This window comes from Lepisosteus oculatus, chromosome 11 (assembly GCF_040954835.1).
Source record: "Lepisosteus oculatus isolate fLepOcu1 chromosome 11, fLepOcu1.hap2, whole genome shotgun sequence".
Lineage (NCBI taxonomy): Eukaryota > Metazoa > Chordata > Actinopteri > Semionotiformes > Lepisosteidae > Lepisosteus > Lepisosteus oculatus.
Window position 1 is genome coordinate 24,996,728 of NC_090706.1, and position 24,555 is coordinate 25,021,282.

The 24,555-nt window shown below is 37.4% G+C and overlaps 1 protein-coding gene across 6 annotated transcripts in view; it reads right to left on the reverse strand.

The window, feature by feature from the left end:
- Positions 1–1,515: 1,515 nt before the first annotated feature.
- The window catches only part of sh3rf2 (SH3 domain containing ring finger 2), a 76,837-nt gene continuing 53,797 nt past the window's right edge, over positions 1,516–24,555 (reverse strand). For 5 of the 6 annotated variants that reach the window (XM_015349473.2, XM_015349471.2, XM_006631864.3 and 2 more), the window contains exons 3-10: positions 21,052–21,270; positions 16,991–17,281; positions 8,786–8,919; positions 7,162–7,332; positions 5,732–5,988; positions 4,946–5,253; positions 4,351–4,628; positions 1,516–3,103 (exon numbers count right to left, since the gene is read on the reverse strand). In XM_015349473.2, the coding sequence (XP_015204959.2) occupies positions 2,893–3,103; positions 4,351–4,628; positions 4,946–5,253; positions 5,732–5,988; positions 7,162–7,332; positions 8,786–8,919; positions 16,991–17,281; positions 21,052–21,270 (1,869 nt within the window). In that variant the 3' untranslated portion in view covers positions 1,516–2,892. The remainder of the gene's footprint in view (positions 3,104–4,350; positions 4,629–4,945; positions 5,254–5,731; positions 5,989–7,161; positions 7,333–8,785; positions 8,920–16,990; positions 17,282–21,051; positions 21,271–24,555) is intronic. The other variant, XM_015349475.2, reaches the window with a different exon arrangement.

Genomic DNA, 24,555 nt, shown 5'->3' on the forward strand with positions numbered 1-24,555 from the left:
TGTAATTTCTGGATCTGAGGTAAGGGGAAGGAATTGACGTGAGTCTTACAGCAGTAATGGAGGGGATACTGTACATGAAAGTTAACCTATGTCCTTTTTATATTTAGAAAAAAAAAACAGCTGATGTTTTCTTTTTTTAATCTGTTACTCTGTCCCCCTTACTGTCTGAAAGTACATTTTTGACTCTGAGGACATGGCTAAAAGGGTTTTCAAACCTGGTTATTTTCAGCTTTCTGGTTCATTTGTAGGTCTGGTGGGTGCAGTGTCTCCCTGCTGTTTAGATGTCAGTCTTGCCCATCAGTACGGAGAGTGCCTGTGCTTACCAATGCTTCCAGGATCTACATTTGCAATGCGTGTAGGGATAAGGGAGAAATATAAAATACGGGTAAGGCTGTTTCACAGACCTACTGTATATGGATAGGACCACCATGCTCAGGAATGCATTTTCTAGTAGCAACATAATTACTTTGTCTTTTACTTAGGGCAGTTGTGTAACTTTTTGTATTGATTAGACAGGAAAAAATAAAACATTATGGCTAAATTCATACTTCACACCACACTACAGTATATTGCATTAGATTGCAGTTATGAAGCCAACTGATTTGAAGTTTTGGGAATTTTAGTTCTTCAGATAAGTACAGTGTGACTAGACCACCACAGATGCTGCTACAGACCTGTTTTCCTCACCCATCCTTTTCAGGGAAGTGCGTGTGAAGACTGGGCTGTGGTGTGCTGTTGCTATCCATTAGCTGTGTGCCAGATGATACGAGAGTTGAAGCGAAGGCTGAAGTCTCAGACGTACCAAGTGTCGACAGCTCTAGACAGCTCCTGATTTTTCTGTTCTGTCAATTGACCACTGCTTTCCTGTGTTGAAGGTTAATAACTCAATTTGCAGGTCAATATTTTTTTTAATTTTCTTTCATTTTTTTATGTCAGCAGTTTTGAGTGTTGTTTTCTATTGCTGAAGGACCCCTTTTCAGGATTCAAAGTTAAAGTAAATCAAACTTACAGTAAGTGTCAAATTATTGCACAAAATGCTGCCGCCAAGCATGAAATATTAAAAGCAGAGCTGCAGACCATCCTCTGTCCAGTCTAAGCACTGGCAGAACAGATTTTTGATTTTATACACTGCAGTACCAGATCTCTGGCTGAGAACACTTGATATACTGTATTTCACAAGAAGGGTCCTTTCTTTTATGGCCATGTAAATCATAAATTTGCTAGAGGAAGGATCATATATTGTGATCCTTGATTTAGCTAAATTAAGAACCTTTTTTGACAATTACCTTGTGGCTTTCAATTCTTCTTATGTGGCTGACATTATACCCTGGGAACCATGATTTAAGAAAGTTCTTGACAGTTTTGGTTTATAATGTCAATAATTTACACTTTTAATATCCAGGTGTAGAATGTTAAATGAAAAATAAAATTGTAACATATTTTCATAAGGTATAAAATTGACTGAAAAACTAAAATATATCAGATACGCTATAAACCATAAAGTACAAAATCAGGTTGGGATATATCATTTTATTTTTCATAATTAATAAAGATATATTTCATTTACCATCAATGAAGCATAATAGAGGAGCAGTCCAAGAAATCAAGTTAAGGAGTGCAAAAATTATGTACAGTTTTTCCTAAAAAATAAAGTCAACACACTGACCAACAGTATTTACTTTAATGCACTTGATTTGTCATCATTATCCTTATATTATCCAATGTACAGTACTGATAGCTCTTCACTCCTCTGAACCAAAACAGTTCTCCAGTATCCGCTCCATATTGTGTTCTGTTCTCTGGTAGAAGATAGTTTTAACATTTGGATAGATACGGTATATGGCACATGCAGTAACTTAAATTCACTCTAAACCTTTAATGATGGCACACATTAAGAATGGCACATTTCCTTGGTATGGGAAAAATTTAAGTACTTTATTGTAAAAACCTGTCACACGGTTTTTACAGTAAGGATGGGGGTATCATTATTTTATTCTTTCTTAAAAATATTGCATTGTTACTTTTAATAATTCAGAGTTTCACAGAGTACCTTTTCATAAATTCATGATGATGAAGCTAGGCACAAAAGGCTCATATTGTCTTTAAAGCCTACAGTCTGTACTGAAAAGAATGACATGCCTTTCAATTTTCTTTGAAATATTGACCCAGTTATGGATTTTATAAAACCTACTGATCTGAATATCCAGACAATTATTGGAAATGCTTCATTAGAATTGTTTACACTATATAGAAGGCTTATATGCATTTTCAAAATTATAAATAAAAATGTTATTGGACTGAAGCAATAGTCCTGTATACAACATTACAATATTAAAAAACCAGTGTCCAGTACAATGCTAAAACATCAAATGTTGTGCATACTGTAGTATGAAAATCAGGTGCAGTTTAATATCCCTCAATCAGTGTAATGTTTGAAATATTTGGAAGTCACCTGGATCTTATTTGTCCAACAGATTAAATGTCTTTAGCTCTTTATGAGTAAACTGACAATGAAGGAAAGTTTGTCTGCTGCTTTGATTAAGAAACCCCCTCAGCAGCGTACATGCAGGCAATGCCTTGCTTCAAAATTGTAAAAGAATTGTGGGTGACCTATGTTAAGTCTAAAATAGAAAAAGTTGTGTAAAATGTATAAACCATCTCTTTACCAATGGCAGTAATTCAATCAATCATCAGCAGAGTTTAAGCATACACTGTATGCTTTTATTTGCAGATTTCTGCCTTTCATCTGCAATATTTTCACAAAGACTTAGACTACACAGTAGTGTTCTAAAGTGATAAAGGGCTACTTTTTTAGTATTGTGGAGATGTTTTGTACAGTGTTCTGTAACTAACATTTAGTAAGATGAGTACACTCAGTGCATTCTATACAATTTAATTTTGGCAGGTCCCTTGCTGACCATTAGTCAGCTGTTTCTCAAGAAAGTCCAGGATATTGCACTGGAAAAGCCCTGTTTGTCCACTCTTTTCCTGGGTTACAAGGAACCGTCCATCCTGTCGTGTTTTTTGTACCAGCACTGATTCCCCATCCTTCAGGTTCAGCTCTGCATCACACTGAGCTGCATAGGGCAGTACCACTCTGTACCTGTAACGAAGACAGAAAATACCTTGCTTTTAGAATACTAGCACATACTGCATGCATTCATGTTATAACTAGGCTTGCTTCCTTTACTAAGTCTATAATGTTGCTGCACACAAAACACTGTAAAAAACACCAGTCTTTAAATCCTTTGGGTTTATTATAATTGCTTATTTTACTCCACTTAACTTCCCAAAGCAAGACAGCACTTGGCAAATTGAAAAAGGATCTTTACTTTCTAAAGTTAATAATGCAGCTGAGATTCATTAAGATTTCTAAATTAAAATATTTTTTTAAAAATGCAAGTGTTTAATGAAAAAAAAGTCCCCCTTTCGTAAGGCTAAAGTCACAGTGATTAAATTCGTCCACAGTCACTAAATTAAGCGATTTAAGGACCAATTTACCAAAATGTGTAATGAATTGATAATTATCAGCTTAAACAGAAAAGGTTTCAGACCTCTGATAAGATCAAGAAAACTAGCATGCGTCAAAAGTCAGTTTAAGCAAAACAATTTTAAAAGTTAGTGTTTCAATATATTATTTTGTGCGTGACAATAATCTAAAAGTAAAAGTAGGAAAAGGTAAAGCTTAGTTAACTCTACAATGTGCTGCTTGTTACTTTTGTTCACATTAGAGGGCTACTGTGTTTTCCAGGTCATATTAAAACTCAGTCTGTACAGTGAAACAACACTGAAATAACTGTGGGTGAAAGTGCATGTTATGAAATAATCCTAACCAGAACAAATAAAATGATTCTGACTTTTGAAAAGCGACAATGACTAATCCAGTGAAACTGATAATAAGACAACAATAATTAAAAGCCCTTCAAGGACCACACCTTAGCTAACCCTGTTCTGTCTTGTTTGTAGCAAGTTGGACTAGTTTAGTCTTGCTTAAAGTCCAGCACTGCAAGAAGAATAATTATGTCTTAACTAAGTATTGCTGCCCTCTTATTGTTTCTCTTGGCTTCCATCCTCAAATGCAACTCATTCGAAAACAGAGCTTTGAATGGGGAACTGTGTCAGCACGCATTGGCTGCAAATGAACAAGCAGAGGTTAATTCCACACTGACAAGCAAAAAGAAAAAAACATAAGATTTAGACTGTGGTGCCTGTTTCAGGTGTTGCACCTTTAGTTTTAACTCTAATGTGGAATTAACCTCTACTTTTTCCATCAGAAACAATCCATTAAGCCCAGAACCCTGTTTTTCACACTAGTAAACAGCACTGGTGCAATTAAATCAGATGTACTACCTGTTAGCATTAGGTTGGGACACTGAGGTAGCGGGCCTCTTGCCCTGCAGTGGGGCATCTGGACTGGAGATATCTGCTGAACTGCCCTTCCTGTATAGTGGTATCTTGCTGTCTGAGCCCCCACGACTGTGGTAGCCAGCAGGAACTGGGTTGCCTCTCTGGTCCTGTGCAGACACTCCTGGCCTTGTGGGAAGGTTTGTCTGTCCTGCTGGTGGCTGGGAGCTGCTCCTTGTTGGGGGTGGAGAGTCCTGGGTCTGAAATCGCACTGTTTTTGTAGGCTGCAATTAAAATATTTTGTTAACTATGTTTCCATTAAGAAAATAAAAACGAAAAAAAAAAATTGAGGCTATACAGTAGTTGGTTTTTCACTTTAGTATCAATTAGAAAAAACAATTTAAAATAACACTGTTACAGACTCTCCTTAAACCACATTTTCATTTTTGACAAATGTGTATTGTTTCAGAGAAAAATCCTTTTTTAAGAATGTAAATATATTGAAATAGAAAAACGTATTGTTCTTAAGTTATTGTTCCCGATAACTGTGTTGCTCAGAGCTTGGGAGTGGCATATCTTAGTTTAGAATCAAAATAGCTACCTTTTCTGTATTGTATTTGTAGGAGTCTGGCTTAATCAAAATGGAGTGGCGAGCTGCTGTAGCTGGTTTGCTAGGCAGCTCTTTAGCAACAGACTCTATGGCATCCAGTAGCACAGAGCTGCCAGCAGTGGGCGATGTTGTCTCAGAAACCCGGTACAGCATCCGAGCAGTGCTTGCAGGCTGGTTATGCCTCATTAGAGCTGTAACAGGTGCAGAGGCGATGTTGTGTGTCTGCACTGTGATCTGCTGGGGCCGAGCAACCAAAGTGGACGACTTCTGGAAAGAACTATTACTCTTTACCGATGATCCTGACAACACATGAAAACATTCTTTCAGTTTACTGCCATATTTAAGGGGCTTTGTGAAACAACAAACTAGTTTAATCATATCTCATATGAGTATGTACTGAAACAAACTGTGCTTCTTTACAGTGGCTGGATCAAAATGATAGGAACTTGATTTAAATATCCCAGAAAGAATGCAACTGTGTTTAATAGATATTACATATTGCTCTGCGGTTAGTATTCATACTTTCATAAAAAGTATCTAGGGCCGAACTCACTGTCCTGTTTATTTTTTACTTTCTAATGCAAATTATTCATAAGTCTTCAGACTGAGGAAAATTAGCTGCATGTTAAATTAACATATATCTAGGCCAAGCTTTCTCAATAGAAATGTACTGCATGATCCAGGAGAAAAGGCTTTTTGCATTGCCTCTAGAGTAAGGAGCCACACAGAGCTCCACCCTGGCTGACGCCTGTCGAAGCTTGCTCCCATTGTGCTTACCCCTCTGAGGAGCAGTGAAGGCACGCCTCACTGTGCCTCTCCCCATTGTTCCTTCCTGCTGGGCTGCTGCTCTCGCTGCGCCTGCTGACAGCACGGGGGTTGGCATGGCAACAGAGTGTACCTGGAAGTCTGGCCTTGTCGTCCCATTTGGAGTAATTCTATCCAGGGCAATCGCTGCGACTGGAGGTTTAGTCGTCAGAGACCTCTTTCCGGCCTGAGCAGGGACTGATTTGAGGTCAAGGAACCTGGCAGATGTTCTGTTTTGAAGTCAATAGCATTAGAGGGTTTAACTGTTCGAGATAAGCACTTACAATTGCAGTAGGAAACCATTCTGATTTAAGTAACGAAAAAAAGTGCTTTGAGAAATTTCACTTTGTGATACATTATTTTCATTCACAACTTTGCTCTTTGTATTCTATTTCATAGTTTAATCCCTTAATGAAAGAATAACCTGCTTTGCCCGACTGAGGGCTCAGAGAGGCAGACATAACTGTTAAAACTTGTCTAGTAATTATCTGGATTACAGATTTGCCATTTTACTGTGGGAACAATTTCAGTATACCATAAAATGTAGACCATGGACTCTGATAATATACTGTAACTTTTATTAAAGTAAATAAGAAAAGACTGATAGTCTTGTCTATCACACTATTTTTTACAGATCCAAATTAATAATCTGTTGCAGAGTGGTCTTTTTAATGCCGCTATATTTGTTGTATTTCAAAGATGTTTCTCTTTGATTTATAAAAAAGATCTCTGAAAATTCTCCGAAGAGTATAACAACAAATAATGTTATTATTTGGATAATAACATTAATATTGCAGAAGGACAATTGGCCAGACATAAGCTGTTTAAAATCAGAAGGGGGACAGGCTGATTTCCCCCTTGCTATTACGTCCTACACATGCTATAACGTCAAATTCCACTCTTCCCACATTTTCAAAGTGTGACCATATTATCTGTATGCACAACACTAAAATACTTAACCTGAACTACAACAGAATCCATTGGAGAAGGTGTGGTGATTATTACAGGTCAGCCAAATTCAGCTTTTTGTTTGGTTTGTTTTTAACTGAACAGACCAAGATAAATCATAGGCCTGATAATGTAGGCTGGTTGATTTTGTGGCCAACTTTAGGCATGCCATAGACATGAGGATTTATCTCTGAGCAAATGTTTCTTTCAATATTCTCTATATTAAGCCAGAGATACAATTTCAAACAGCTCTTGGGTAGACTATAGTTTGTTACCTCAAAAAGCTGGCCATGTTCCAAAGAGACATCACATATTCCTGACATTATTGACAGGGAGATACATGCACAGCCTAATGTTACATTTTATCTATGTACTGGCAGTCAGCATAAGTTTTGATCTTCCCTAGTGAGAGCACCGTATCAATCTATATAAAGCCATGAAACCTGTTATCTTACCTCAATACTGGGGTGACATAATTGCCAGGCAGGATGCCCACTTTCCCTGTTCTCAGAGACAGGCCTCTCAGCCACCCCTCCTTGAATTTTCCATAAACCCCCACCATCTCTCCCTTATGGAGCTCCAGCTCTTCGGGACGACGGGGGTTGTAAGAGGACAAGACAGCACAGCTACAAAACACACACCAAGCATCAGAGGCCACTGCCCTTCTGTAGAGAACCCACAGCACAGCCAAAACGTATCGTGCTCCCTTAAAATAATGAACATCTATTTGTTTCATTTATTAAATGAGCTCAACTGTCATAAGTCCTACAGAAATTAAACCTTTACCTCATTTATGATCAATTAACTATTAGAGAAAAGATTACAAAGTAGACTATTTGTAAAAACATTTAACTACAACACGTTGGAGATGTTTCTTGGGAGCAATACCTATATTTTACAATACACAAGATAGTGACAACTAATTTACTGTAAAAGAACAGAAAAGACCTTTTAGAACATCATGCTAAGAAATATGTCAGAAAATTATTTCCAAAGAAGCTTTTAATATTAGAAGACAGGAGATTAAGTGATATATTGACATTCAAAAAATGACTTTACATAATAAACATAAGAGGCTATAGTCATATTCCATGTAGTGTATAATATAAGCTATTGTAAAGGTGAAAAGGAACAGCTAAGAAGTATATTTTTATTCTTTCATGGAAAGAGAGACAAGGGTGTAGGTAGAACTGCTGGGGTGAATTATGGATGATTATTCTCAGTTTAAAAATCAAAAACAAATTCACTTTTTAGCTCATCTATAGTAAGGAATGTAGAGACAAATTCTTAAAGAAATCACACAGTTTTATATACAGCACTAGCTTACATGTGACACTGGGTTGCAATATGTCAATTGGAGTATCCTGCATCAGCTAATGATGTCATTTCTTGGTTTTTGTTATGTGAGATTTCCTTCCCAGTACCCATAGTGCTCATTACATATACAAATTTTGTACAAATAGTATCACTGTCTATACTTATGTAGGCCATGAGGCAGAGTGGCACTTTTGTAAACTGACAATGGCACTAGCATATCAATATAACATTTTATTAAGTAACGTTTCAATTTTACACAAAAGATGTTAATCTATATCTTGTATCATTCCTCGTCTTAACCCACTTGTTCCTTAGTGTTTCCACAACACTATTGAAAATGCATTCAAATTCATGTCTCTAGACATAAGAATTCATAGTATATGGTTGTTATAATGTCGTTATTGAAAATTGTATGCCTTCTTTAAACTATTGTTTGGATGTGCATTTTTCTGCAAAACGTAAGCACACAGTATAAGAAACAGACCGCACCAAATATCCTAAGGCAGCTATAACTAAAAAGAAATTACATTTGTTAAACTGTGGAGATTTTCAGCACAGCCGATTTAACTCTCTAATTTGGCTATGTTACAACATGCTTAGTTCTTGTGCATTCCTCTGAAGCAATCATCACCAGGTTTTTCCAGCCTGTAATAAGATCACCCTTCTTAGTGAATTCAATTCTTGAATTCTTTAGGGAGTTCATTCACCAGGACACTGTGTCCACATGGCATTTTACACATTTAAATGGTCAGATTTACTTACACACTGATGGAAATTTGCTGCCTTGAGTGATTATTCTCTGCAGAAGTAGCATGGGACTGTGGGTTTATGAAAGCCATGGTGAAAGCTGGTGCAGAATCTGCGACAATTGTTCCTTCAACAGGACTGCTAGGTACCTAAATCAAACACATTAAAGAGGGATCATTTTCTTAATGTGTTTGCTATGCACTCCTTATCTGCATCATACACTGTTCAAATATAGTTACAAATACTGCTGTTAAAAAGGTTAGTCAGAGTTAAGCAGGACTTGCATTTTATAGGATTTAAACAAGGTAAGTAATGGATATTTTAATAAGAAGAGAACATTCTTAAAATATATAGCATACAACCTAAAAGCAAAAAAGTTCAATGCGTACATTCTGAGATTTCAAAATGTCTTGCAAATTATGAAACAGTCAATTCTGAGGAATTCAGTCAATAACATTGTTCATCTTACAGATTTGTCTTTGCAGGAGTTACCGGTGCTTTATAAAGGCTGTAGAAAAAGCAAACCATTTTCTAACTGCATTTTTTAACAGAAATTCCTAAAATACCTGGTGTATTCCCAATACAAATCTATGACACTTTCCAAAATAGAGTGGTTTACAATTTCGCCATAGTGAAGGAAGCAATGCTTGAGAAGCAGTATTTCCTGGATGCAGAAAGCAACAAGATATATTTCACAACACCTCTGTGTTTCACATCCCTTAAGAAACAATGTTGGTGAATTCAGCACAAGGAAAAATCCATCTGTACATTTTCTAACTGGTTCTTCAAATTCAGGGTTGCAGGGAAGTCAGAGCCTATTCCAGCAGGCAATGGGTGCAAGGCACGATATACTCTGGATGGGATGCCAGTCCATTGCAGGTCAATCACAACGACTCTGGCGTGAGTGTCTATTTATCCAGAAGTCAATGAACCTAGTATGTTTTTGGAATGTGGGAGAAAACTGGAGCACCAGGAGGAAACCAATGTGAACATGGGGGAACATGCAAACTCCACACAGATATCACTTCAAGTTTGGAATAAAACCCAGGGCCCCATTGCTTCAATGCAGAAATGCTAACCTATGTGCCTCCCTGGATGTCAAAATCATTATAAAGTTAACAAAAATAACAAAGTAAAGAATTGGACATAGCCTTCAGATACAGGTATAAATAGGTTTACATTTTCCTTTTACAGTGCCTTGCGAAAGTATTCGGCCCCCTTGAACTTTTCAACCTTTTGCCACATTTCAGGCTTCAAACATAAAGATATACATTTTTTAGTTTATGTGAAGAATCACCAACAAGTGGGACACAATTGTGAAGTGGAACGAAATCTATTAGATTTTTGAAACTTTTTTAACTAATAAAAAAATGAAAAGTGGGGCGTGCAAAATTATTCGGCCCCCTTGCGTTAATACTTTGTAGAGCCACCTTTTGCTGCGATTACAGCTGCAAGTCGCTTGGGGTATGTCTCTATCAGTTTTGCACATCGAGAGACTGAAATTCTTGCCCATTCTTCCTTGCAAAACAGCTCGAGCTCAGTGAGGTTGGATGGAGAGCGTTTGTGAACAGCAGTTTTCAGCTCTTTCCACAGATTCTCGATTGGATTCAGGTCTGGACTTTGACTTAGCCATTCAAACACCTGGATACGGTTATTTGTGAACCATTCCTTTGTAGATTTTGCTGTATGTTTGGGATCATTGTCTTGTTGGAAGATAAATCTCCGTCCCAGTTTCAGGTCTTTTGCAGACTCCAACAGGTTTTCATCCAGAATGGTCCTGTATTTGGCTGCATCCATCTTCCCCTCAATTTTAACCATCTTCCCTGTCCCTGCTGAAGAAAAGCAGGCCCAAACCATGATGCTGCCACCACCATGTTTGACAGTGGGGATGGTGTGTTGAGGGTGATGAGCTGTGTTGCTTTCACGCCAAACATATCGTTTTGCATTGTGGCCAAAAAGTTCGATTTTGGTTTCATCTGACCAGAGCACCTTCTTCCACATGTTTGGGGTGTCTCCCAGGTGGCTTGTGGCAAACTTTAGACGAGACTTTTTATGGATATCTTTGAGAAATGGCTTTCTTCTTGCCACTCTTCCATAAAGGCCAGATTTGTGCAGTGTAAGACTGATTGTTGTCCTATGGACAGACTCTCCCACCTCAGCTGTAGTTCTCTGCAGTTCATCCAGAGTGATCATGGGCCTCTTGGCTGCATCTCTGATCAGTCTTCTCCTTGTCTGAGCTGAAAGTTTAGAGGGACGGCCAGGTCTTGGTAGATTTGCAGTGGTCTGATACTCCTTCCATTTCAAGATGATCGCTTGCACAGTGCTCCTTGGGATGTTTGAAGCTTGGGAAATCTTTTTGTATCCAAATCCGGCTTTAAACTTCTCCACAACAGTATTACGGACCTGCCTGGTGTGTTCCTTGGTCTTCATGATGCTCTCTGCGCTTTCAACAGAACCTTGAGACTATCACAGAGCAGGTGCATTTATACAGAGACTTGATTACACACAGGTGGATTCTATTTATCACCATCAGTCATTTAGGACAACATTGGATCATTCAGAGATCCTCGCTGAACTTCTGGAGTGAGTTTGCTGCACTGAAAGTAAAGGGGCCGAATAATTTTGCACGCCCCACTTTTCATTTTTTTATTAGTTAAAAAAGTTTCAAAAATCCAATAGATTTCGTTCCACTTCACAATTGTGTCCCACTTGTTGGTGATGCTTCACATAAAATAAAAAATTTATATCTTTATGTTTGAAGCCTGAAATGTGGCAAAAGGTTGAAAAGTTCAAGGGGGCCGAATACTTTCGCAAGGCACTGTATTCTTGAATTCTTTCCACATTCACATATTCTTATTCTAATTATCATCATTTGTATGATTTGTTATAGTTTCGTGGATCACAAAAATCTCAAAAGAATAAAGCAATGACTTGTCTGTGCCCCCTTTGCTTTGTCAGCAACAGGAAATTGGAAGCACTAATATGTCATTCCCAGAAACCTTAAAACATTTCAGGAAGAGAGGTGAATTGATTTTCTACTGTTTCTGAATAGACTATCATTAACTGAACATGCTGTTCCTCATTCTTGCTGATCAGACCTGAGCTGATTTTCTATGAGGAAAGAAACAATTAAAGTCACCAAAAGAGAGTGAAAATAAATGATCTGTAAATACATCTCAGCCACAGGATGTGTTGTGAAGGATGTGTCCAAGCTGTGTGTGGTGGGGGGAAAAATCATGGAAGAGCCACTATAGTGGACCCTTTTGTTGTTATTGCTCCACACTAAACCCAGTTTTCCCAAGGCTGAAAGAGGGAAAAGCTACTGGTGACTTGTAAGTATATCAGACAAATGCATATACTGTAATTGAATCACAAATAACGGTTTACATTTATTTATGTTATGGACACTGGACATGCAGATAACCAGGTTTTATCCTCTTATTTACAGAACATAAAGCTCCCATACTGTACACATAATGTGTTCTAAATTCAGTCCATGTTCTCCTGAAACCAGACAAAAATACAAAAGAAAAAATCTCCCCAATACTAGGTTCACACCAGAAAAAAGACTAATACAATTGCATTATATGCAATAGGTTTTTAGGTAGAGGCTATGATGGTAGAAGGACACAATTGTAGCATTATGCCAGTGAGCACAAATCCTTCTGCTAACACAGATGAAATAAGGTTGAAAGCAAATTCACACAAATGTAATCCAGTCCAAGCAATCTAGAGGTGAAGTCAATGAAAGAGAACCAGATATTAAATAACATGTTTGTACTGGTGTCGATCCCCCTGTAAGACTCAGAAGATATGTTTTGGTCATTGTGGTGTTCTATCTCAATATAAATCAGAAAGATAACAAGCAGGATGACCATTCAACATGGTACACTTCAAAAAGAATGAAGGGGAGTTTGTGCATGTGTCTGACTTCCAGTCAACATGAGCATTAATCATCTAAGGTCAGCCAGAGAATACTGTAAAAAGTTTCTGACTAATTTAATTCTGGACAGGTGCAACCAACATCACATGACTGAAAAAAAAAACATTGAATCCCAGCCACCCAATTTCTTGACCCGGTGAAGTACTGGTGAAGTACTCTTTTTCAATCATGGGACACACTATTATACTGTACATGCATTAACTGATGATGGAGTAAAAAATAACTCTGAAAAGTGAAAAGACCTGCATCAGACCTATGACAATTGGGTTCAAGCTGGAGTCACAAGTGTCCCGGACACATCTATGAGAAAGTGAATGACACATGACGTTTATAACGAGAGTGGGCTTGACATCTACCCAGTACTGGTCATCTACAGTACCTCAATCTTTGAGGAAAGTTCACTTTGCTAAGATTTTAAACCTTACTAGAGCCAGAAACTCACTGTCTAAAGGTCAAAAGACACAGCTATCTCCAAGATGAAGGCCCATTAAAAGAGATTTTACCTTGAATTCAGAATGCCAGTAACAATTGGAAATTTTTACACATTGTACAATGCAATCTCAATGTAATGATTAGATAAACTGATTCAAGCACAACAATGTGAATTGACCATTAAAGTAGACAAGAGTGATATGCCTGCAGAATAAAACATACAACCTATAATATTCATAAAATACAGCTGACTTTTTTCTATGATATGTTAACACCCCACTGTCAAACCTCACAAATACAATTGAGAATTTTCATTGTTTCAGGGGATCGAGGTCATTTAGTACATGCACTGTCAGCAGGCCTGTAACACAGACATGTTAATCACTTTTTTCACAATCCTGTCAATCTTACATTATACTGCATATGATGTTTCAGCAAGATCAGCAGGACAAAATGAAAGACGTTCCTTAAAAGTCTTAATAGAAATGTTATTCCCTAAAGGTTCAAGGAAAAAAAACTGTTTGGGAATGTTTTAATGTTGAATAATGATTGCTTTTTAAGACAGATTACTCAGCAGCTTGCTTGCATTGGGATCAGCAGACATGACATCAATGCAGAAACATCTTACAGCTACAGTACAGTATACATCTCCTGATCAGGATGAGGAGCTGAACTGAAATAGGGTTTGACTATTTATAAAAACAGTCACCAAGGAGGTTTTCCTTATCACTGGGGTTCAGTATTTATAATCTTCATCTGAAAAACGAAAATTGAAAAGACATTTTGCTGACTACTACGGCTCTTCAAAACCAGCCAAACTTAAATTTGGTATAAACTGCTGAGAAGCAATAAAATTACCTTGAATGTGAGTTTAAAGCCCAAGAAATCAACATGTGATTATTTTACACCAAGAGATGGTTTCATTGAAAGTTGTAGCTGTGAACTACACACACAGGTAAACACAGGTTAAAACCTTGAAATATCTACTAAACGAGGGAACAGCAGACATGCAACAAAATGTCTATAGAATATTGTTTAAACCATTTTTGTAGTTCACAGCAGAAAACTACAATAGCCAAAAAGTCTATTAATAATAAAAAGTTTATAAGTAAAAGTTGAGATCACTATTTTAATGCAGCAGAAATCCACAAAATTGAAGACCTTTAAAAGCACTGATATTCATTCTTCTACCTATAAAATATCTACGATTTAGTGTCAATAATAATTGCAGCAACAAAAAGCTGAAAATGTAAGTTGAATTCTTACATTCAGCATGCCAATGCAGATACACTAAAAACCATCCTGGTTTCGATACTTTAATGGCTCCTTAATTTCTTTGCACTGCACACCATTCTATCCATGTATCCAGTTTCTAACTGCTTCTTCCAATTCAGGGCTGAGGGGGAGCCGGAGTCTATCCAAGCCTATCCTACACTAGCTTGGTGCAAGGCAGGGCACAAATTCACACCAGTTTTCCCAGAGGCCAGTTAACATACAGTACCTTTGCATGTCTTTGAGGAAAGTACTGTATGTCTTTGCACTGTGGGGGGAAACCAGAGCATCTCAGACTCCACGAAGACAGCAGTCCAGAGGCCCAGCGCTGCGAGACAGCCATGCTAACACTTTACTGCCTCCCCAAACCATTCTAGTACAAGAAATTTGGTTGTATTCATTATAAACACACTTATGCAACAAAATGACTTTTCTTAGACTGTAACATGTTCATGGGAACTTTAGAGATGTACTTCTTACCTATCTAGCTGTCTAACTTAGATTGACTAAATCCCCTTTTCTTCACTCACTCAAAGCTTTATTAAAAAACAAACCCACTACTGTATATATACTGTATATACACATCGTATTGCGTTCTCCAATTCTTACTGAGGATTGTAATTAAAATGCAGATAGCTTTGCAGACTGTAATGTACCGACGAGAAAACAAAACTGGCCTTTTTCCCCCAACAGTTTCTGACAGGCTGAGAGTATCAGCCCTAGGATTTGTTGGCAGCTTTTATTTTTATTCCACTAGCAAGTGTCCCTCCCACGCTATTTATGTATCTCTGGCATACATGCAGCCCTGTGATATTGTATTAGCTTGTCTCCAATTTCCCAGTTCTTTACAGTAATTAATGATTAGCAAGACAATTTGTAAATACTGTAATTCTTTTGACCACAGAACGTAGAAATGCCAAGATTTCTACACTTTAAAAATCTTATATAAGAAATAATATTGTTTTTGTTTATACCGATCTTCCTTCATTCTTCAGGAACTTACAAAAGGCAACTTACAGTAACTGTTTTTAAAGAAACAGTGAAATAATTATAAGAACTACATTAGGCAGCCAATCATCTTTGTAATCTATATTACACCAAGTTAGCTAAAACAGAAGAATGGCTAGTTTCTTCAGTCTGGCTTATACTTCACCATACTATGTTTTGCACCCTTTCCTTGTTAAGTGAAATTATAGTTAACTCTCCAAAAAGTGAGGCTTGGATGTGTACGACATTTGACTTGTATTTACCCTTTGCAAAGCCTCACATTTATCTTCACGTTTCAGGAAGTGCTAATTGACTATTCACATCAAAAGCTGAACTAAAGAAGAGTTGCATTAGTGCACTAGTTTATTTCCCCCTTGTTCTGTGCAACACGTGAAACCTAATTCCCTAGAAGCGGTGCAAACCTGGAGCAAGGCGGAGGTGGAGAAGAGAAATTGCATTGTTAGAGGAACTGGGATAAGATCTCCACATAATATTTCATAATTTTTTGGTGGCTGGAAACCTGCAAATTGCTTATTTCAACCCACTGGCTTTGACAGATAAAGCCCACTACTAAATCCGAAATGTAATTTGAACCACTTATTTTGTTTTAATTGCTGTTCTGTCCTAAGTGTAACGGCTGGAGCTTTCTAGGCCTGCACAATTTGCCTGCTGATCTTTTGGAGTGCTTTGACACATCTAGGCATAAATGAATGTTTGATCAAGCAAGGCGAAAAAGAATAAAGCACTACATTTATGAGAGTATGATTGAGCTTTTCAAAGGCTGAGTCTGTTGCAACTGGTGAGATTTGCGTCTGCTGTCAAAGTGAAGGGAAAGGCCTGGATAGACTGTCAAATTATGCAATGTTTAATATACTGTGTTTAATTTGGATTATGTACAAATGTGCTTTATTTTTGCCTGACCCTATCTCTGTCTTTATCTTTTGCCTCCATAAGCTGTTCCTAGACTCAACAAAATTGAACAAGATTGAATTTCATATGTTTATCACCATACTTCAATGAGTATTGCCTCCAACCACATTCTTTTTGTCGTTAAATATACAGTACAACCTAGAAAGAATATGAGGGCAGTACATCCACTAGACTAAGAAATTTATTTATGAAAGTACAAGTTCAGTAGTTGCAACAAAGATAGAAAATGAATACACTGTATTTTAAAACTATTCAAAGATAAATATTGCTGTTGCAGATATGAAATGCTCTCATCTCATATTATCTTCTAGAAAAATCTTTAACACCACCAAAGCTTTCCTTTTAGACCCTATACATCTGTCACTGCCGTTTAATAGCCATCATGAGAGTATGCTGTATCTCATAACAATACACATTTTCTTACACATTTTTAACTCCTTCTAATTTTTGTCTAAAAACCATTTTTCAAACAAAGATTTTTTTCTCAAATCAGTTTTTGTATTTTTACCACAACAGACAACATTCAGGAAAAATATTTTTTTTTCTGAAAAATCCTACTACCTGTAATTGTATTATTCAGCTCCAGAGCATCAGATATTTAGGCATGTCTCTGGAATCTTCCCTCCCCCATCTTAGCACAACACAGCAAGTGTTACCTGTGAGTCTTCCGGGAGACACCTGCTCAGCTGTGTCACGAGAGCAGGGTTGCTAGAGCTGCCGAAGGTGGGAGAGCTGAACTCATGAGGCTGACGCTCCACCGAGGGGTTCTGGGATAGCCTGTTCAGCTGATTCAGGGCGTTGGTCATTAAGAGCTCCCTGGGACTCCGCGGTTCTGTGCTGCTGAACGTGTGGCCAACCACAGCGCTGGTCCTGCCATCCCCAAATCTGCTGCGAGTTTCTGGAGAGTCGTTTGCCTTTGCCGTCTCGGTATGCTTCACAGATCCTGTCTAAAAATATGCAAAACAAAAAATGTTGTGACTCCTTTTATTTTCTGAGAGAGACTTTTACAGGACAAACTGCATTTCGTATTTTACCATCTGCTCTTCTGCTACTTTCATCTTCTCTCTACTTTCCGATTTACCCGATACCTTTGGTTCCCCAGCTCTTTACAGAATCTTTAGGGACTTAGCTGATATGCTATCTTGCCCTTTCATTTACCTCTGCTCTAAAAGTCAAAGCTAATTGAGGGTGGCAGGGCAAGCCTTGTGCTGTTAACTTAAAGAGGCAGAATGGACTGACACATATAACTAAAACAGGCAGTCTGGATTGATGCATTCCCTTAATGTGTTGGTGTGCCACCAAGGGAAAAAAAGAGCATTTCTGTGTCTCAACACGCCAGTTCCCAGCACTGGTGGAATAAAGCGGTCTCTGTGATGCAAATAAAGATAGCAATCACTTGTGAAAATAATACCCTTTTATCTGAAATTTGGCAGTTGTAGGTAAATGTATGGGCATTGATGACTTCCACTAGCATTTCACCTGTCTTGGCTCCAATAGCACATAACAGCACAGAACTTACAGCAAAGTGTATTCTGTATCACTTTTACATGAAATCTAGCTCTTTGTGACCGCTGGAAAATCCTCATTAGCAGAATGTATTGAACGACTGTAGCCATATTTAGTGAGGAACAATGGCATTTCTTTTTTACTTTTTAAATGACAAATGTGTCTATTATGGAGGGAGAAAATCAATGATATCGTAACAGCTGTACATCATTCTACACATGCTGTGTGAGAATGAATGGTGAGTTGCACAAAAACTGCTCTTATCATAAAAGCAGCAGGGTGGATCAGCTCATCTTGTCAATTACCTCCAGGAGCTGGGAACAAATCCAGTTTGGGGAAAACAGCAGAAAACTCAATCTGATCCGATAGCTGTGAAAGGTCACATTGTAAGTCAGCAGTTTTTCTGCGCAAGGTGTCTACTAATAGGATGGAGGTGGGGAGGTAAGCAGAAAAAAAATCACTGACTGGCAAATTATAACATCTCCATATTCTGTCATATTTGTGCTTCCAAACTTATTTGTAGCATATGACCTACAGTATATCACTTCATCTATTATTGAAATGACAATAAAATAACAATCATCCGCCTACCATCGACATTCTGTAATTGGAATTAGCTTGTGTTTTAAAAAAACTAAGCCTGTGCCTATGTTGTAAACCTTCAATAGAATACCTAGAAGATATCATACTGTAGCACATGCCTCAATAAGGTTTCCATGTATCAAATGCACTGCAACAAGTAACTAATGTTTTTTTTCTAGAACAAAGAAATATAAAAAAGAAAAGCTTTTTCAGCTCTTGGTTCAGCAGATTCCATGAGGTCCAATAATGTAGGAGGGTTAGATGAAGAATTATATAAGAGCTACAGTAGTAAGCTACAGGCTGCATTACTGTATATTTTATACTTCTATTGGGTTTTGAGATGTTACTGCAATTGGGAGACTCAGACAAAATGGTTTTTGTTGAACGATCACGTTTCCAGCTTTGCATCCCTATATGTCAGAATTAATGTATACTGTATATATATACAAGATGTTGTTCAGCTGCAGCATCTAAAACTGGATGCAAGGTAAGATGAAGAATAAATGATTAATACTGTGCTTACCTATAACCCTGATAGATCTAATATAGCTTACTAGATTTTTTAAGCTAATGTGATTAATTTAAATGAATGCACTTTACTTATTCTAGGCTTTAAAAGTCACCCTTAGCAATACAGTATCTTTAAAGATCACTGAAGAGATTTCAATTAATTGGATGGTAATGTAGCATTTCGTACTGACAAAAACACCTTACAGAGAATGCAAACACTCACAATTGATCTTCAAAGCACAGAGCTGTTTAGAATTCAAATAATTATCTTCTAAAAACAGAATTTTAGGGAACTGACACAAGTAGATTATAATGTTGCTTGATGCCGTGAATGCCTAGAAATCACTAATCATGATTTGTTAATCAAGCTGCTGTTTCTTTGACTGTAAACTGAGGTTTATAAATAATGTTTTTGAGATTTAAAATGTATACTTTCAATACAAAAAAAACACCTGAATACAGCAAAAAGCACAAATATTAACTTCAACATACCAAACTAAGCTATGTATAGTGTTCACCCAAAGTTATCACAATGCTCTTGAGATTATTTGATTCGAGATAGTAACAATTCTGACATGATACAAGACATAAACTCAGATGAGGAATTACTGCAGACTAGGGGGTTTGAACACCAGAGCTGCAATATCCTCAGCTTTCCAGAAGGATGAATTAATTCTAAAAAATCTGCTTATGCTAGCACCCACAGCTAAAACATAAGGATGCTTTTAGTACTGAAAGTAGTGGAGGGTCGTGAATCAGGCCCACGTAGCTGGTAGGTAATATTAAGAATGTCCCACTGACTTATAGTTATATGCCTCAAATCCTCACCCAAGAGGCAACTGGTGTTTTGATAAAGCTGAATGCCTGCGTTGCTTCACAAATAATAGTTTTCCATTAGGTGAAATGTTTACAGATCATCTATTCTGATTCCAACCACAAAACCACAAAAAACGTTTCTCCAATGCTTCAACAAATTACAGAGTTACAAAAATATGTGCTCTTTACACACCCTTAATACTCAGATCCTTCGGGTCAAACATCCTCATTAACAAACTAGTTATTTATAGTTAAGAGTCTTGGATGAGCACAGTATTCTGCCAGTGCACTTTCATTCTCAAATACTGCATATTAGCAGGTATGATAATCAAAGCTGTAAAAACCATCTACTGTATTTTAAACAAAATGCATGTCTTGCCTTTTCAATTTTCCCAGTGCAACAGACACGTTCATCCCAGTTTTTAGATTATGTGATGTAATCGCATGTGCTTTTGGGTCTTCTTTTCTAAAATAACCCACCACTTAAAAAGCTTCAGGGAGTTTGGGGCAGTGAGAAGACAAGTATTTTACATGCCACAGCAGGAAGAGAAGACAAGCGCTCTGCCTCATTTTTCACGTTTTAATGGATTACATTAACTGGATGATCTTCAGCCTTGTGTCCAGCATCACAACTGACAATCATTAATGAGCAAAAAGTAACTACTCATAACTTAACATGAGTCTCTCATTTCGGAGTCTAAAAAAAGGGCTAAGAGTGATTTTTCAGTAAGCATAAGCTGTATTTCTTATGATCTGTCAACAGACATGACCTATTCATAATCTAACTGCAAAACTGAGATTTCTCTGTTGACTTTTTAGAAACATATACATATTTGTACTGTATATGCTCATTTTATGTCTACACTATTTTATTCTTCACTATATGTTCTGCTTTAAACATAAATGGAAGCACCTAAACACATTAAACTAACTTGTGCTGAAAATGATGTGGCATGTTTCATATGCAACCTTCTTCAAGAACAAGAAAATACTTAAAAGAATAAACATGAAATCCAATGAGAACTCAATCTCATTTTCTATTAATCATTTCTATTAACAGACTTATTTGCAATAGCAGTGAGTTCTTATTTTGACACCCCAGTCCAATTCACTGAAAACAGAATTGCAAACTAATCTGGGGGCCTGAAGCTCATTCTGTAATTTTTGATTTTCCACACAGGTGTAACTGGAAGGCAACACAGACTGAAAAATTAATATAAATATTAACATATGTCATTAACCAGTCAAAGACCTTTGGAGACAACAGGGTGATCTTATTTTCATCCCTGTCCTTCCCCCCCACCTCAGCATCATACGAAGGTCTCGGTGGGCACAGGGCCTGGGGCAGCTGGTTGATGACTTGCACAGCACTGGCAGGGAAGAGCCCACTGGTCCCATTGGCTTCTCCGTGGTACCAGTTCTCATCTAATTTCTGCCGCAAGATGACGAGGTCTCCCAGTTTAATGTTCAAACCTCCAGGTATATTTCCTCTGTAATTATATAAAGCCCGTGCGCATGGAACCTAGAAATTAAAGGAGAAAACCAATTTTTTTAATTATATTTCTTAACCCAAGGTTCATAAAATATATTATTTTTCCCTTCCCTGAGATATACTGGACAAATATTGGCTGATAAGTAAAAGAGACAAATCAAATATCCATCTTGGACCAAATATCCATCTTGGTGGTAGCCATTTAAACATACAGGGGCATTTTATGCTTTCAGAAAGAAAATAAGCATAAAACACTCCTCGGCTCTGAAGTCGAGGAAAATCCAGACAGGTTATTCAAAATGTATGGTCTTTCCAAAAGGGAATGTTTGTGGTCTTCCCACTCAGACAGCAGCTGTTGAAACATCAGCCCTCCCTGGCTCTGTCTGTGGTGAATTAAAGCTGTTTTCTTTGCTCAGGACATACCACACACGCAATAAAAGAACTAATGCTTGGATGAAGCCAAAAATGTTAACAACTGTTTTGGTGACAGCTGACAGAGGAAAGCCTGCTTGTGCTTGCCTGAATTGTTTTCAGAAGGCATTTACTGTACACAAAGGTTAGGCTATTCAGATAAAGGTCACATACAGTACAACAATGGGTGTTTTGTAAGGCATTATATCCAGAAGATTCAATGCAGTTCATTGTTTTGCATGTCAAGAGTCTAGAGACCATTATAAGAAACTTCTTGGGGTGTTTGGTGAATATCATTTCACTTTAACACACTTCCCTTGTAACAGTTTTTGTTGGCAAAGATACCGTTCAAACAAAGCATTTTTGTAATTTTGCAATGCAAGTTGTTTTCCAGCCAAACAACACACGGTAAATGTTTGTATTTACGGGAACATTTCTTATCAGAGATTAATAAAGTACACTCAAGGCAAAAGCTAACACAACCCCTGACACTGTTTGCCTGTAAACATAAGGTAAAGCAGTTTAAAGTCTGTTATACAAGCCGTCATTAATAAAACATGAATAAAACCCACAGAAACACAAAATAAATAATTGATGTAATTATTCAAGATTGTAATTCAAAAAAAGAAAAGTGAAAAGGGTTGCTGGTATAATGGAAGCCCAGACTAATGCAACAAAAACAATTAAGCTACTGTAACCAGGAGACGAGGTAATGAGGTACCAAGGTGGTGGCGCAGGAGTCAGGGATAGTATCCTCGTGCAGGTAGGAGGTTAGCTCCCAACTTAGTTAAAAAAACGGTCAAAAAACCCTCTGACACTGTCTCATTGTTCAAGGTTTAAGGGTTTGCATTTGTTTTAAAGTTATAAAAGAGCACTCATATCTGACACCCCCCATCCCCAAGGGAGGCTTTGGAAGGTCAAATACAACTACTGTGGGGTCAGGCTTACCATACTATACCATTTGCAATACCAATATACAGTAGGTATGGAGGTATTTTTTTGTGGTTAACATTTGCACATTATGGATGTAGAGTACACAGGGAATTCATCCATGGGCACTGAACAGGCTAAATCTACCATGTTCAGCAGTTCAGTGTTGTGCCTAATACAAATGTCTTTTCTTAAACTTACTGTAACAACAATAACTAGAATCACACTCTGCTTTACAAAGAACTCTTCGCCGGAGGGTTTCCATCAAAGTCTCTGTTAGAATGGGGGATACGCGATGGTGCACAGAGACACATCACTTCAAGCCAACACTGCAGAGCTGTTCAATAGATTATTATAAGTCCCTAAGTTTTTAAAAACAAACTCAGAATGCAATATGAAACCAGTGGAGTACAGAAGGAATACATTTAGAAAACGTGATCCAGGAGTATGTCTTAGTGAAGTAGACTATGGAGTGCCACATTTCTCAGATTGTACTACAAACTGGGAGCCTGAAGCAGGAAGAAAATGAAGCCTCAAAACTACTCAGCCTACTTCGATCATATTAACATACAATATCTGCTTTGTGGTTATATGACAATACCTCACAAGGAATTGCCAGCAAATGATCATATTTATTTGTTTATTGCATTGGCTTGGATTTAAATCATAGAAAATAAAAGAACCATTAGCAGATTGCCTGTGATTCTCAACCTACCACGAGAGACGTAGCAGGATCACTAGAGACATTTCAGGATTCTTCAAAATGCACAAGCATTTTACATTTAAGGACACATGAACATTCACATTCAACAGTTTGTTCTGTTTTTCTAAAATGTGATAAGCTGGATCAGGGGACCTGCAGGTTTCTTAAGGTGCAATACAGCAACTTTTTTTAATATTCACATCATCTCAACGTTTAAGATAAAAAACAGTTCCCTAATATCTTAGTTTGTTTAATAAGGAGTCCCTGCTCTCGTTTGAGAGAGAATGAGCCCCGGCAAACATCATAACTAAAGGTTATTCTAGGAATGCTGGCTTCTTGGCTGCCTGCTACTGTGCCTCATCACCAGCAAGATATCAGAGAGGTATTTCAGCTCTTTAAAGTACAACGTTCACAATTCCAGATCACCAATTCAAAGTAAAATCCTAGCTGTAAGCCACATTTTCAGGGCTTTAATGAGAATGACAAATCACAAATCGGGTTTATATTACACTTACTGTATATGTATTATTGCATTATCACAACTTAACAACCATCTAATGAATGTAGCATACAAATCAGGGCAAGGGCAATTATTTGTTAGACCCACCAAAGAGAACTTACTTTTGATCTATCTGTTGTTGTTACCTTTTTGTCACTTGATTGGTTATCAGATTGTTTCTCGTTTTGCAAAAAATGCTATTATCTTTCTGAAATTGTAAGCAATCAAAAAAAAAGTCTATCACTTGAGAAGCAATCAGTCTTTTCTTTTTAAATCTTTGATGAGCAAATTATTTATTCATGCCACATTACCAGCCTAATAAGTGACATGTCTTATAATGGTTAAATATTTAATGTTTTAGGATCTGCTGCTTTGCATAAGTATACTGTACAAACAGCTGAATCAAGATTTGCAATTTAGAGCCTCATTTTCTTTTTAATGTTCAAAATGAACATCCCCTACATCAATCAAATACTGTTGAAATGCTACCTCATAATTACCAGTCCTGACTTATTATATGTTGGCTTACTTCATAGGTAATTTAAAATGCATATGAATATTTAATGCTTTGCTACAGTGGTTCTGCCACAACTGAACTGCTGTTACTATTTGGAGAGTTCTCTTCGCAGTATCATCATTTTCTCTGCACACTGGATGAACAGACTGGGAGAAGTCATTCTAATATGCAAAAATGATATACTTCCATGTTAGGGACTTCTACAAGAGGTCCAGACATAATGCAGGGACTCACTAAGGAATAATCTTTTGGCAG